The 12,224-nt window shown below is 39.0% G+C and overlaps 2 protein-coding genes and 1 long non-coding RNA gene across 3 annotated transcripts in view; 2 read left to right on the top strand and 1 right to left on the bottom strand.

Moving 5' to 3' along the window:
• Positions 1 to 2,783: 2,783 nt before the first annotated feature.
• The window catches only part of LOC149098842 (uncharacterized), a 176,026-nt gene continuing 166,585 nt past the window's right edge, over positions 2,784 to 12,224 (bottom strand). The window contains exon 2 of the long non-coding RNA XR_016203499.1: positions 2,784 to 2,819. This is a non-coding gene — a long non-coding RNA (uncharacterized LOC149098842). The remainder of the gene's footprint in view (positions 2,820 to 12,224) is intronic.
• On the top strand, positions 4,233 to 6,700 carry LOC110066884 (uncharacterized). The gene is made up of 3 exons (XM_089277048.1): positions 4,233 to 4,517; positions 4,775 to 5,091; positions 5,985 to 6,700. The coding sequence occupies exons 1-3, from the start codon at positions 4,268 to 4,270 to the stop codon at positions 6,156 to 6,158; spliced, it is 741 nt and encodes a 246-aa protein (XP_089133174.1). The 5' UTR covers positions 4,233 to 4,267; the 3' UTR covers positions 6,159 to 6,700.
• Positions 9,570 to 10,828, top strand: LOC149098854 (uncharacterized). Its single transcript, XM_089277055.1, has 2 exons — positions 9,570 to 9,879; positions 10,655 to 10,828. The coding sequence occupies exons 1-2, from the start codon at positions 9,678 to 9,680 to the stop codon at positions 10,810 to 10,812; spliced, it is 360 nt and encodes a 119-aa protein (XP_089133181.1). The 5' UTR covers positions 9,570 to 9,677; the 3' UTR covers positions 10,813 to 10,828.

The following is a 12,224-nucleotide window of genomic DNA, read 5'->3' as shown; positions in this document are numbered from 1 at the left end:
CCCCGGGCGTCACAGTGATATGTGTATCCCCGTGATATGTGTATCCTCGCACACATATCACTAGTGATATGTGCATCCTCGCACACATATCACTAGTGATATGTGTATCCTCCGTGGGGATACACAAAACACTGATACGCGCCTGGGCATTCAACGAACAAAATGGCGTTAGATTGGCTATCTACCTGATCGAAGAAAATGGCCAATTATTGCCGAAACGTGCTGGCTGCTTACTCGCTACGACGTTTATACCCAGGTTGAGGTTTGCGGAGTTTGCAACTCGAATGTCAAAATATCTAAACTGAAATCGCTTGCAGGGGATACAGTGATATGTGTATCCCCATAAACACAACTGTTATAATATAGCGCATCAACCTTGTCAAAACTGCAGGCAATATTAGCACCCGACGTTTTTACACGGCTTGGGTTTACTGGAGTTTGAAACTCGATAATTCCACTAAAAACGCATGCACGCGTGCACGGGATAATAAGGGATACACACATCACTGATTATTTCATGAACTAGTGATATGTGCATCCCCATGGACACAGCGGCAGGTTTCTTTCACAGGTCACAGGTCACAGGTCACAGGTCACAGGTCACAGGTCACAGGTCACAGGTCACAGGTCACAGGTCACAGGTCACAGGTCACAGGTCACAATCAAAACAGTAAATTTCGCGATGTAACAATTACTGAGATTCCCGAGAAGTTTATCGATGTTTCCATGCAACAAACCCTAACTAAAAATGTTTTACTCTATAATTTTAATGAAAAAAACAACAACAACAAAAAAAAACATCATAAAACAGAAGCATACAAGTGCGTCCGAAGTGCAACTATAAGAGCTCTTTCTTGAAAAACAAAGCGCGTAGGGGAAATCATTTGTAGCACTGAAATTAAAAAAAAAAATTGATCCAAAGAAAGCTAAGACTTATAACTGTTGAAAACATAAATTGTTTTTAGCCTTTCAATATAATATGAAAACGAAAGAGGCTTACACTGATCTGTGAATTATGCATTTACTTACGCGTGATTTGTGAACCAACGACTTTTGCGGGAATAATTGTTCACTTTTTTTGGAGATTTTAGCGTCATTAAAGCTCGTAAACTACACCAAACTAGATGTAAAACCCGTCCATTCCACGCGACTGAGAACTAACCACAGCGACAGTGAACCAGGAGGACCTAGAATCTAGTCTGTCACGATGTGTCACACATGCACACGGCATTTCGATGCATCAAAATGGAGGGTTCTGTATGTTTTGCGAAACGTGGATAGAATTTGTATTTTTATGTAACACATGATTTAGCCTTTGCATTTGTACGTGAAAAGTGATTTTTTCTGTTAACGTGAAGCTGCTTTCGAATTTTTTGCGATGGGTGAAAAGGCCGATTACTTATGCGTGAAATTGTTTTCAGAGTAGGTATACGGGACCCTCTTGTTTCTGTTTAGTACATACTCGTTGTATAGATTTAAAAAAATATATATATAGAAATAAAACAGTTTAATTTGCTATCATAATGAATTATCTTATTACGATAAAATATATTAACACTATATGTTTGAAAGCTATATTTCAACCCATTTCGTATATATACCACCCCTAGAAATTTTTTCATTAAAATTATAGAGTAAAACATTTTTAGTTAGGGTTTGTTGCATGGAAACATCGATAAACTTCTCGGGAATCTCAGTAATTGTTACATCGCGAAATTTGCTGAGTGTTTTGATTGTGACCTGTGACCTGTGACCTGTGACCTGTGAAAGAAACCTGCCGTGGACACAGCTGTTATATTGGCTTTCTACCCAAGAAGAAAAATGCCCATTACATTTGTATTGTCAAAACTGGCTTACTAGAAATATTCACACCCGGCATTTATTCGGCATAGCTTGGGATTTCTGGAGTTTCACTGACCTCGGTTGTACACGACCGCATGCAGGGGATACACATATCACTAATTATTACATGGCGCAGTAATATGTGCATCCCCTGAAGACAGCCGTTATCTAGGCTAACTGCCGAAGAATAAACGTCGAATATTATGAAACGTGCTAGCAATATTCGCAGTATAGCAATGTATACAATTTGAGAGTTAACATATCTTACAAAAAGTCGAACTGAAAAGCGGGTGCAGGGGATACACGAGTGCCACTAATCATTTTATGGCGAGCGGGTCGAAGCTGTGATATGTGTTTCACCCCACGAATAATTCAGATGCAAACAAGGCGATGAACAGTGGAGAATATGCGTTACTCAAGGGGTGAGAATGCACCGCGCAATTAATATCGTCCTAGAAATCCCGTGCCATGAAACTCAAATTGAAATATATCTAGATCCATTCATTATATCCTGCTCGCAGGAAACCAGTTAGGATCAAGAACACAATTCCAGCAGCAGATACGTAAGCTTTTTCAACTGCAAAAATTGAGATTTGTATTTTGAGTCTGTTTGGGTTAGTCGTTCGTTCAGTAGGACGACGAGAGCGCTTTCGAGGAGGATATTGCTATTTAAAGTAGAGGGGAGGGGGGTGGGGGATACACATATCACTGGTCGCCATTTTGGAGAGAATACACATATCACTAGTGATATGTGTACGGGGATACACATATCACTGTGGCCGGGAATCTCCTTGTTGAACAAAAGTAGGAATTGGAGAGGACACCAGGATTGTGGATGACGGATGGCAGACTAAGGTTCCCCGAAGGCATCCTCATGACAAACATGAAAGATTTCTCCAAGTCAGGACATCTACTTCAGTGGATACAAGTCGAGCTTGGGCTTTCTGCTTTTTTTTTTTTTTTTTTTTTTTTTTTTTCTTTTCTTTTCTTCGCTTTGCGGCGATACTTGAGGTGGATGGTTGAGGATAAAATGTTTCCTCATTATTTTTTTTTTTTGTCGCTTTCACGGTTGCCACAACTGTGATTCTAGGCTCTTTCTTTCTCATACATAGTGGAAAAATATAATCAGCATTGCACTAACAGTTTGTGTTTCTACTCTAGACAGGTTGGGGCCAACTGTGTGCGACATTCAAGAGTCTTGAATGTCGCAGACAATTTTTTTTGTTCCGAACACGGCTTGTGGGAAAGTCTGTTGATCAAGTGCCTTCCTTAAAGATGATGATTTTAGCCTTTTGCTTCGATTTTTGCAACACCACGCGTCTACACCAGTTTAAAAAATTTCCGCAACAGATCGAATACATGTACCTTGGTCCTTCGGGTTTCCTTTCGTCTTTCCAACTGGAGTGAGAAAGCCGTTATGGTGGATGTCATGGCGTTCGGAGGAGAGCGAGAGGAAAAAACACCGGCTCGTTGCTTCGCGACTCGTCTTCGCCAGTTTGCAGCTCACATTCACAAATGAGGAACAGACAAGAGAAAAAACTCTGGGTCAAGGGCTAACTAAACAGGGTGTTATGGTTGTCCTTTCACAAAACGAAGTCTATTTTCTTAGTAAGGTCAGAATGAGCGTGCATTTTCATCGTAGTAAAGCGGGGCTAGAGTTACGTGACGTGGCATACAGATCGGTCAATATTAGCTAATCCTTTGTTTCGTGTTTGCATTGAAACAGTAAAAACTGTCAAATCGTTCGTGTCGCGACTGAATTATGCTAATATCTATCCCGCTTTCTTATGTTTGACAGTCTGTTTCAGATTTGGCGCATAATGAAATTAAGGGGCGGTGGATGGTAAATGCGAGAAGGCGAAACCGGGGTTTTTCTTGGAGACATTTTGACTTTTTGACGAATTGCGAGTCAAGACTTCAAAAGATATTGATTAGAGGCATTTATAAACACAAACAAAGAAACTGTCACAGCTTCGTAAAAAAATCGAGATAACTGCGAGATAAACATAACCACTAAAAAAGTGTCTGCGAGACCAGTGAAATTCGACGCAAATTTTTCGAGATCCATACGATTTCGCCACCCCTGAAACTAAGATTGCGGCAAAAAAGGTCAATTTGCCGAAAATGGGTATAAAACTAACGTTTACTGTGGCGACAGTGCTAAAAAGGCAGCTGTGGTTCTGCTATAATATGTATAGAGATGTCGTGGCACACATCGAAACAAAAGAAACATATTATAGGTAAAAATACCCAAACATAGGCTTCTTGTTAATTTAGTCACGGCAATGATCATAGCGTGACTGTGGCTTCCGTGGTCAAGAAAAAACGCGTTGGAATCCTGAACTATAAACTAGTCATGAGACATTTCAAGTTATTTTCTTTAATTTAGAGACAGAGGTCTTCGAAGGTAACCCTACTTTCTGCCATGGGTACTCAAGTTTTGTTCTGTTTCACCGCTTTCCTCGTGATTTTTGTGTCGCTGGAAAGCGCTTTTGCCCGTCCGTCAAATGTAAAAAACGCCACTGATTTCGATTCGGGTAAAGTGATCGTTAAAGGCAATTACAATGCTGTGAACCTGTACCCCGGAAAAGACGTGAAAACGGCTTTAAGTCAGCTGCGAAAAAAGCTAGAATCGTTGGAAGGAAGGATGGATGCCCTGGAGAAATTTAAACCAGGTATATCTCTCTCATGATTTATTTCAGCGTGTCGCCTATCGTTTTAGCCAGTACTGTGGCAAAACTTTAAGACGGATTTGTTATGTATGTAGTTTTCAGGGCAGTTTTATATACAGTTCACCGATCAGTTGACTGTTAGTTTATCAAAATTTCTAATTCATCGCATTTAATGTAATACTTTAGAAAATAGCCCAAAAATACGCGCGTTGATTGATTTGAAATAGATACATTATGCTTTATTTATTTTGGTGATTAAGCGTGCAAGTTCGACTTTGAAGACGGAATCCACGCTTGGGATAAGACTGGAACAGCGTTTAACAACCAGCCGACCTATGGTGATAATCCTACAGCTCGGAACAGAGGACAACCTGCGCGTCAACAGGGCGACTGGTGGATCGGAGGATACGAAAACAGACCCTCAAAATCGGCTCCCGCTGGTAAAACGCAAGGAGACGGACCCCAAGGAACTCTTACTTCCCCATACTTCACCATCACGGGCAAACACATCTCGTTTCTGATTGGTGGAGGCTGTGATATAAAACTGGTTCGCGTCGAACTGATCATTGGCAACAAAGTAAGCATTGTTACCCAATGTTAAACCCAGCCACGCTCCCTGATAACTTGGATTTTCGTACATATATGTAAAATGTCTGTCTAAAGTGTCAGGAAAAAATCGATTCAGTAAATTTTCGGTTAAATAAATAAATAAATAAATAAATAAATATATATATATATATATATATATATATATATATATAATAAACAATGATAGCAAGACTTCAATTCATCGTTTTATTGCAATAAAACGATGAATTGAAGTCTTGCTATCATTGTTTATTATCTACACTGCTCCTCTCAGAGTCGAGCGCTCTATAAATTTATTCTGTTCAAGTTCAAGAAGTATATATATATATATATATATATATATATATATATATATATATATATATATATATATGTAAATTACTCAGGTTATTCCAAGCTATGCAATACTTAAAAACAAAAGAAAAGCTTTGTAGAGTCCTTTTTCAGTAATTGTTTCTATATGCAACCTTTAAACAAGAGAAAATGCTTCAGACTAAAGTTGCATACAAGAAGATTGTCGCAGGTGAGTTATGTTTTATATATATAAGAGAACTTAACAAGAATGCTTTGGCTGTAAAACCGCCATACTACAAAAAGCGCGGATGTCAAATAGAAAGTGATGGGTATAAAGCGCTAAAAAAGTTATACTCGAGAGAAAATGCGAAAACTGGCAGCTTAAAGTTCAAAAATGGTAAAAGTATTGTGCCATGCTTTTTTGTCTGGAGGAAGGTTTTCGTCTATTCACGTGGAACAAATTAACTTCCTTTGTGAAATGTTCCCTTTCCAGATTTTAACTCTATTGTCATTACTGCGTTTCCTGTATAGGTTAATATAGGTTAATACCATAGTTTTCATGTGACGCACCTCGCAAATCATTTTCAGGTTATCAAATCAGCTACCGGGAAATGTACTGAGACGATGACTCGTAAGACCTGGGATGTCGGAGCTTTTGTTGGTCAACGCGCACGCGTCAAACTGGTTGATGTCAGTTCTGGTGGATGGGGTCACATCAACTTTGATGATCTGAAAGGCGACATGAGTTGTGGACCAAACTGAAGAGAAAGTTTGCTCATTTGCAAAGTTTCATTCCATGCTTTAATAGTAGGAAGAAATGGGAAAGGAAGAATGTAATGAAATGTGGGAGGTGAAATTTTGAGACAGGGGCTTTTGATAGTATTTGTACGCTTTTTAAACTGTGGGAAACAAACTTTGGAACTAAACTGAGTTTGGCGTTACTTCATGACCGGAGTAAAACGTACAGCAGAGATTTTTTGCTTGCTTGCACTTCTCATTGTTGCAACACAAGCTTTTAACAACGTCATTATAAGTCTCAAGAACAAATAGGTGTATTGTAAAATGGAACTGTCAGAAGACGCGTATTTACCATACAGGGAATTAAGTCAGCCTTAATTTGAAGTGGTGATCTGCCAGTGACTGTAGCAGTAGCTTACCAACATAAATAAATCCTGGGGTAAGAGGTAAGGTAAGTATTTTCTCATTCTAGTATGTCATCTTCCCTAAATCGCTATAGAAATCCTGGCGCTTTTATGTAAAAAATAAAAATAAAATGAAATAAAATAACATAAAATAAAATAAAATTTAAAAAAAACAGAAAAAACAGGAAAAAGAATATCGAAAACACGCCAAGTTCGAAAAAGATCTTAAAACACGTTCTTAGGGAACTAAACCTTTTCAAAAGCTGTTCAGACGTTTGTCCAAATGAAGACAATGAAGCTTCCTAAATCTTTCGGCATCAAGTGGCTTTTAAAGTGCATGTGTAGTCTGCAGAACAGGTGGTTTAGCGGAACAGAGATGTTAAGTCTGCGTCGGGCCAAGCAGCCCCGATACAACCGAAGCTTGTCCTGGTTTCTGTAAAATGATGCGTCTAGGAGTATTTCTACTTCTCCCTGGATAGGATGCTAGTCCATGGCAGGGTTACCCCCAGCATTAAGTTTGCCGGTACCCTTTTATACACCTAGGTAGAGAGAGGCAATGTGAGGATAAGGTGTCTTGTCCAACAATACAACACAATGTCCCCGGCCAGGGCTCGCACCAAGACCGCTTGATAATGTAAATTACATATGAACGTTTTTCTTTTTCGTGCTCCGTACTAATAAGCCTTTCCATGACATTTCGATGCCGCTAAATTTTTTCGGACAAGAGTGAACCAACGAAAGTAGGGAAGATCTGAAAAAAACTCTGACTTACAATATTTATGTGCTTTTTCATAACCTCTACCGCCTTCTACGAGATTATCTAAAATATTTCTATTTTTAAAATAATCAGCTGGTTCGATTTTCTGAATTTTTCTATTTCTTTAAATTTAGGATGATTATGCAATGCAATGGATATCTGTAACTGCGATGGAAGCCGCCTCTTGATCGAAGCTCTGCTTCCCACAGACTTTCGAGTTTTCAACCCTTATTATAGATTGTCACCATTAAACGCACTTAAGAATACGCTGTGACAGAATTCTGAGAATTGTCAGGAAGTTGGTAAAACGTTTGCTGGGTCCCTGCAGCTGATAATATAAATCGTAGACATTTTTTCATAAAACCCATACACACTCAGTTTGGCCGCGAATACTGATGGGTTGGATTTATTTCTTGTACGGGACACTTATGGCAAGTTACAAGATGGCGCACAAGTGCTGCGAAATGCTCAGTAATGTTTTTATACAGTCCACGTCAATTTTCACGATGTGCCGTTGAAAAAAAAAAAATTCTGCTTTAGTAACGTACAAATAACAGAGTTTAGAATCTATGGAGAAAATTAACAGATGCCAAAACCTATGCTGATATGAGGGACTGAACTCTCCCATTTGTGGCTTGGACCTTGCAAGCATTATAATGAAAAACTTTTCAGATTCCAGTACGTGACCTACTCGAATATTTGGGTCATACATATCTCATGATGTAAAGTTAAATGATTAATTTAATATTGAGACGAAAGTGCAAAAAATGCCAAGGGTCTTCGATGTGTGGAATTGTAGAAATCTTACACTATTTGTAACTGAGTCTTGTAGCAAAACGTCTTGGAATCTCGCAGCTTGTACACACGATTTCAAGCCTCAACAGTTTTGAAAGCCTTCCATGCCGTTAATTCTGCCCTTTTTCAAATTCATTTGGAAAGAGAAAAAAATACGTAATCAAACGCAGAGTGATGATCGCTGATTATGACAATGGAGGTTTACGCGCTCCAGTATAGACGCCATGGTAAAATCATTGACGCTGACACGGATCCCTGGACTTTCATCGGAAGCTACTTCATACTGGACAAATATGGTGGCCTAAATTTATAAAGAAATATCGTTTGAGTTGTAATTTTCTTGCGGCCTATTTTCAAAGTGATTTCCAAAGTACCCTAAATTAGATTTCCTAGAGAGAGCGAAAGCAACGTTGACCCCTCTAGAAAAAACAGATTTCCTTTCTAAAAGTGTATCTCCACTTTTATCAGAAACCTGCCTAAATCTCCTTAAAATGACAAAAAAAAAAAAGTTCTAAAAAGCCGGTTAGTCAACAAAGACAAAATCCAACTCAGGGCAAGCAAAAAATGGGCGCGAGACTTACAAGTAGACAAGATTCCTTTAGAGACTTTTATGGGGGAATGAAAACCATATGCAAGGACACGTAAAAGGAGACAATATGCTATGTGGATATTGCCAAATAAACGATTCAATAATGCACTCTCTCAGCTTCTCTCCAAAACTGAGTTGCCCTAAACAGTTATAAAGATGAAAACGCCACCTCGCTATGCTTCTCGCATATCGAAATAATAATTGGAAGAAAAGCACAACAAGTTGTTCATGTTTTTGTGTAAGTAACGTGTACGTAGAGTTGTAACTGTTTCTTCAATTTGTTTTGTATCATTAAAAAATAAATGAAAAACTAGTGACTCGAACTACGATTAAGCTCATAAGAACGTTACGAAGGGATAAATTGCGCGACCACAAAATAGCCGATTCAACAAAAGCTCTAGAAAAAATACCAATGCAAGACGGAAATTTTATGAACCGTGTTTTAATGAAAAAGGCTTTCTTAGGGCAGCCCTAGTCAAAACCGAAGATAAATTGAGATTTTCACCCTCTTTTCGTCAGAATAATTAAAGAGAGGAACAAGATTTCTTGGGAAATAGCGGAAGCGAATGATTTTATTACTTTTAGAGGTAAACTGAGAAGGCTTTTTTGTCATAAGCTTGAACTGTACCTATAATTGTATTTATAACATTTTTATCATTTTTAGATCGTGCGTATTAAGTAAGGAATGTCCTTAATGGGGATAGCATTTGAAGTTTTCTTTTACATAATAAATCTTCATTGTATTGTGTTGTGTTGCATGATACCTGAAATTAAAAGATTTGAGAAACATGTGATGAAACCACATAAGCCCACATGATAAGCTTCATCTTTGTGGCTCGTGACGTCAGCGAGCGCTTAAGCTATGGAAGACACAGCTTAAAAACATAAAATGATTTGATTGGTCGGGTTCATGTTGCTGATGACGGCATGTCTACTTTTGGTCAGGGAGAATATAATTCCGGTCCGACAGCACAGAGGCCAATGCATCACTTGTCTTCATGATCAAGATGATAGCGAGAATCTTTTTTCAGATGTTTTCTTTACTTATTTTGTTTCAAGCTGGAGACGTAACTCTTTCTGCGACTGTCAACGGACAGTGCGACTTATGCAATCTAAACAACCAGCTGCTGGAGGAGGTAAACGATTTGAAGAGAGAACAGAGCGCAATAAAGGGTCTAATAGAACAGATCATAAGGCCAGGTGAGGCATGACTCAAGCTAAGTGAGGCTAACATCATACAAACAAACAAACAAACAAACAAGCAAACAGACAAACAAACAAACGAACGAACGACCTGCCAACGACAAAAAAGAAACATATTTCTACTGCTACGCCAAAATTGTGCAAGGAGATAAAGTTATAGTCCAATGTGCAACCTAATACCAATTACGTCTCGTGGTTTTACAAAGTTTTGAGGGATAGAATTTTGTTGCTGGTTTTCACGTGATATTATCATTGTAATGCAACTAGAGCAAGATAAATTGCAAATTTATTTAGAAACGAAGCCACATCAGCCCTAGCTTGTTTTCAGGCAAATCCTCTACCTTAGTCGAATTGGACTAACAACAAACTCAACCCACATATGACACCAGAACAGAATGGAAATCGGGCCATACTGGTCAGTGGTGAGAGGTGAGCACTTCCACCGCTCTGGTCCCTGTTCCAGTTTTCTCCGCAAGCCACAGAAGCGCGGTCAAAGTACGTGAATCTTAGCTGATGATACTCCGCTACAGCCGTTTCAGTTGCCAGGCAAGCATTGCATGATTTTAAACGAAATTCTGTCCTGGCTTTGCATAGCTATGTAGATAGGTCCGTAATGTTATGGTGAGAATTAAACCAAACATAGGAGGTGCAAATTACAGAACCGAAATGACGACACGTGGATCAGCTGACTGGTAAACTGAACAGCTGGTTAACGGAATGACAGTTTTTGGATGTAGAAAGAAAACAATTGTATCTCATTATTTTTATTAAGCTTGCAAGTTCGACTTTGAAGATGGAATCGATGACTGGAAGAGGACTGGTACAGCGTTAAATAACCAGCCGACCTATGGTGATAACCCTAAAACTCGGAACAAAGGACAACCTGCGAGTGAACAAGGGGACTGGTGGATTGGAGGATACGAAAACTGACCCTCCAAATCAGCTCCCGCCGGGACAATTCAAGGTGACGGACCCCAAGGTACTCTTTCTTCCCCATACTTCACCGTCACGGGCCATTACATTTCGTTCCTGATTGGAGGCTGTGACATAAACACAATTCGTGCTTTCTACTTTAAATATGTGTGCATAATGGTATCTTTCATTACCGTCAGCTACTTCATCGTCATTGACCAGACGCTGTTCACGTGGTACAGTCTCGCGCTGGCACTATTTAAACAATAGGGTGTTTCTGTCAAGGAGCCAGGTGCCTGAGTAAATTTTATTTTCTTAAAACAAATCTGCTAGTTTTAAGAGCATCAGATTTTCAAGGGGCAACTGTCAGACAGAGAGTTCCAAGAAATAAACACTCTATTGTCATGTTTTCATATCTTTTGTTAGACTCTTCACAGCCCTCCATTTTCTCGTATTTTATTCGAACGTTGAACGTTCGGATAGAATCGCGGAGAACTGGACGCCAGCACAAAACGGGAGACTTGACCCCAAGTCTAATCTATTGTCTTTATTATTCACCACTAAATTTTCTTACGCGCGCCAGTTCAAAAATCATATTGAATTTTTTTCAACTTTGTAGATGAAAAACGTAAAAAGCCGAATGTAAAATTTGAAAAAGAAAACAGACAAATTTTCGCGGACGAGTACTATCCATCCGGGTATTTTCCTCGGACGGGCACTATGGGCTGATAGTGTCTCTTCGGTGATGAATATTATCGCGTCGCGCCATCAATTTAAACCAATAAGAATCACAGGAAATTTAGTGGTGGACTATAAAAAAAACAAAACAAAACAAAACAACAACAACAACAAAACACTATTGTTTAAATAGTATGCCATTAGCGACTCTTGTGCGGTAGTGTGCGCTCCGTGAGAGCCTCACAAAAAGACAACTTTTCCTCACTTTTCTTAGATGAAGATAAAAAGAATTCATCCTGCCATACAGATTTCATTTAGAACATAGCGCGAACAAATAATTTTCAGGCTGAAAACTGCGTTAAACTACTGGATGTGAAAACGACAAGCGGGTGCAGAGGTTTCCAGATTGTGAAGAAAAGCAAGGATCCATATTTAGCGACACTAAGCCGGTAAATAACTTATTTTTTCTCTCTCTCAAATCGCTTTCATAATTGTTGACATTTTCTACACAAACATCGCGCGCGTGACCGTCGGCAGAGATAGAAAATCCGGACCGCGCTAAGAACCTATCAGAATGCAGGATTCGTCACCGTGCCTTCTTGTCAAAATTAAATAAGATTTAGTTCGCTTTACAAGAAGATTTATTTTTTGATCATGACGCCGTCCGATTGTTTACTCAGAAACTCAAAAAATAACGTGAATTCACGAGAAGTTTATCACAAATGTGCTAAATATAAAAAGGTGCTAATTTT

Source organism: Orbicella faveolata, unplaced genomic scaffold (genome assembly GCF_042242905.1).
Source record: "Orbicella faveolata isolate gen_17 unplaced genomic scaffold, um_ofav_v1 contig_46, whole genome shotgun sequence".
In the NCBI taxonomy this organism is placed as follows: Eukaryota; Metazoa; Cnidaria; class Anthozoa; order Scleractinia; family Merulinidae; genus Orbicella; species Orbicella faveolata.
Note: the sequence above shows the minus strand (reverse complement) of the source record. Positions and strands in the feature narration are given on the sequence as shown.

Bases quoted from the DNA above. Each gene is read 5' to 3' on its own strand.
- LOC149098854 (XM_089277055.1), top strand. From the start codon at position 9,678: ATGATCAAGATGATAGCGAGAATCTTTTTTCAGATGTTTTCTTTACTT. The intron at 9,880-10,654 runs GTGAGGCATGAC...ATTTTTATTAAG, and splicing joins AGAACAGATCATAAGGCCAG to CTTGCAAGTTCGACTTTGAA.
- LOC110066884 (XM_089277048.1), top strand. From the start codon at position 4,268: ATGGGTACTCAAGTTTTGTTCTGTTTCACCGCTTTCCTCGTGATTTTT. The intron at 4,518-4,774 runs GTATATCTCTCT...TTGGTGATTAAG, and splicing joins CCTGGAGAAATTTAAACCAG to CGTGCAAGTTCGACTTTGAA. The intron at 5,092-5,984 runs GTAAGCATTGTT...AATCATTTTCAG, and splicing joins AACTGATCATTGGCAACAAA to GTTATCAAATCAGCTACCGG.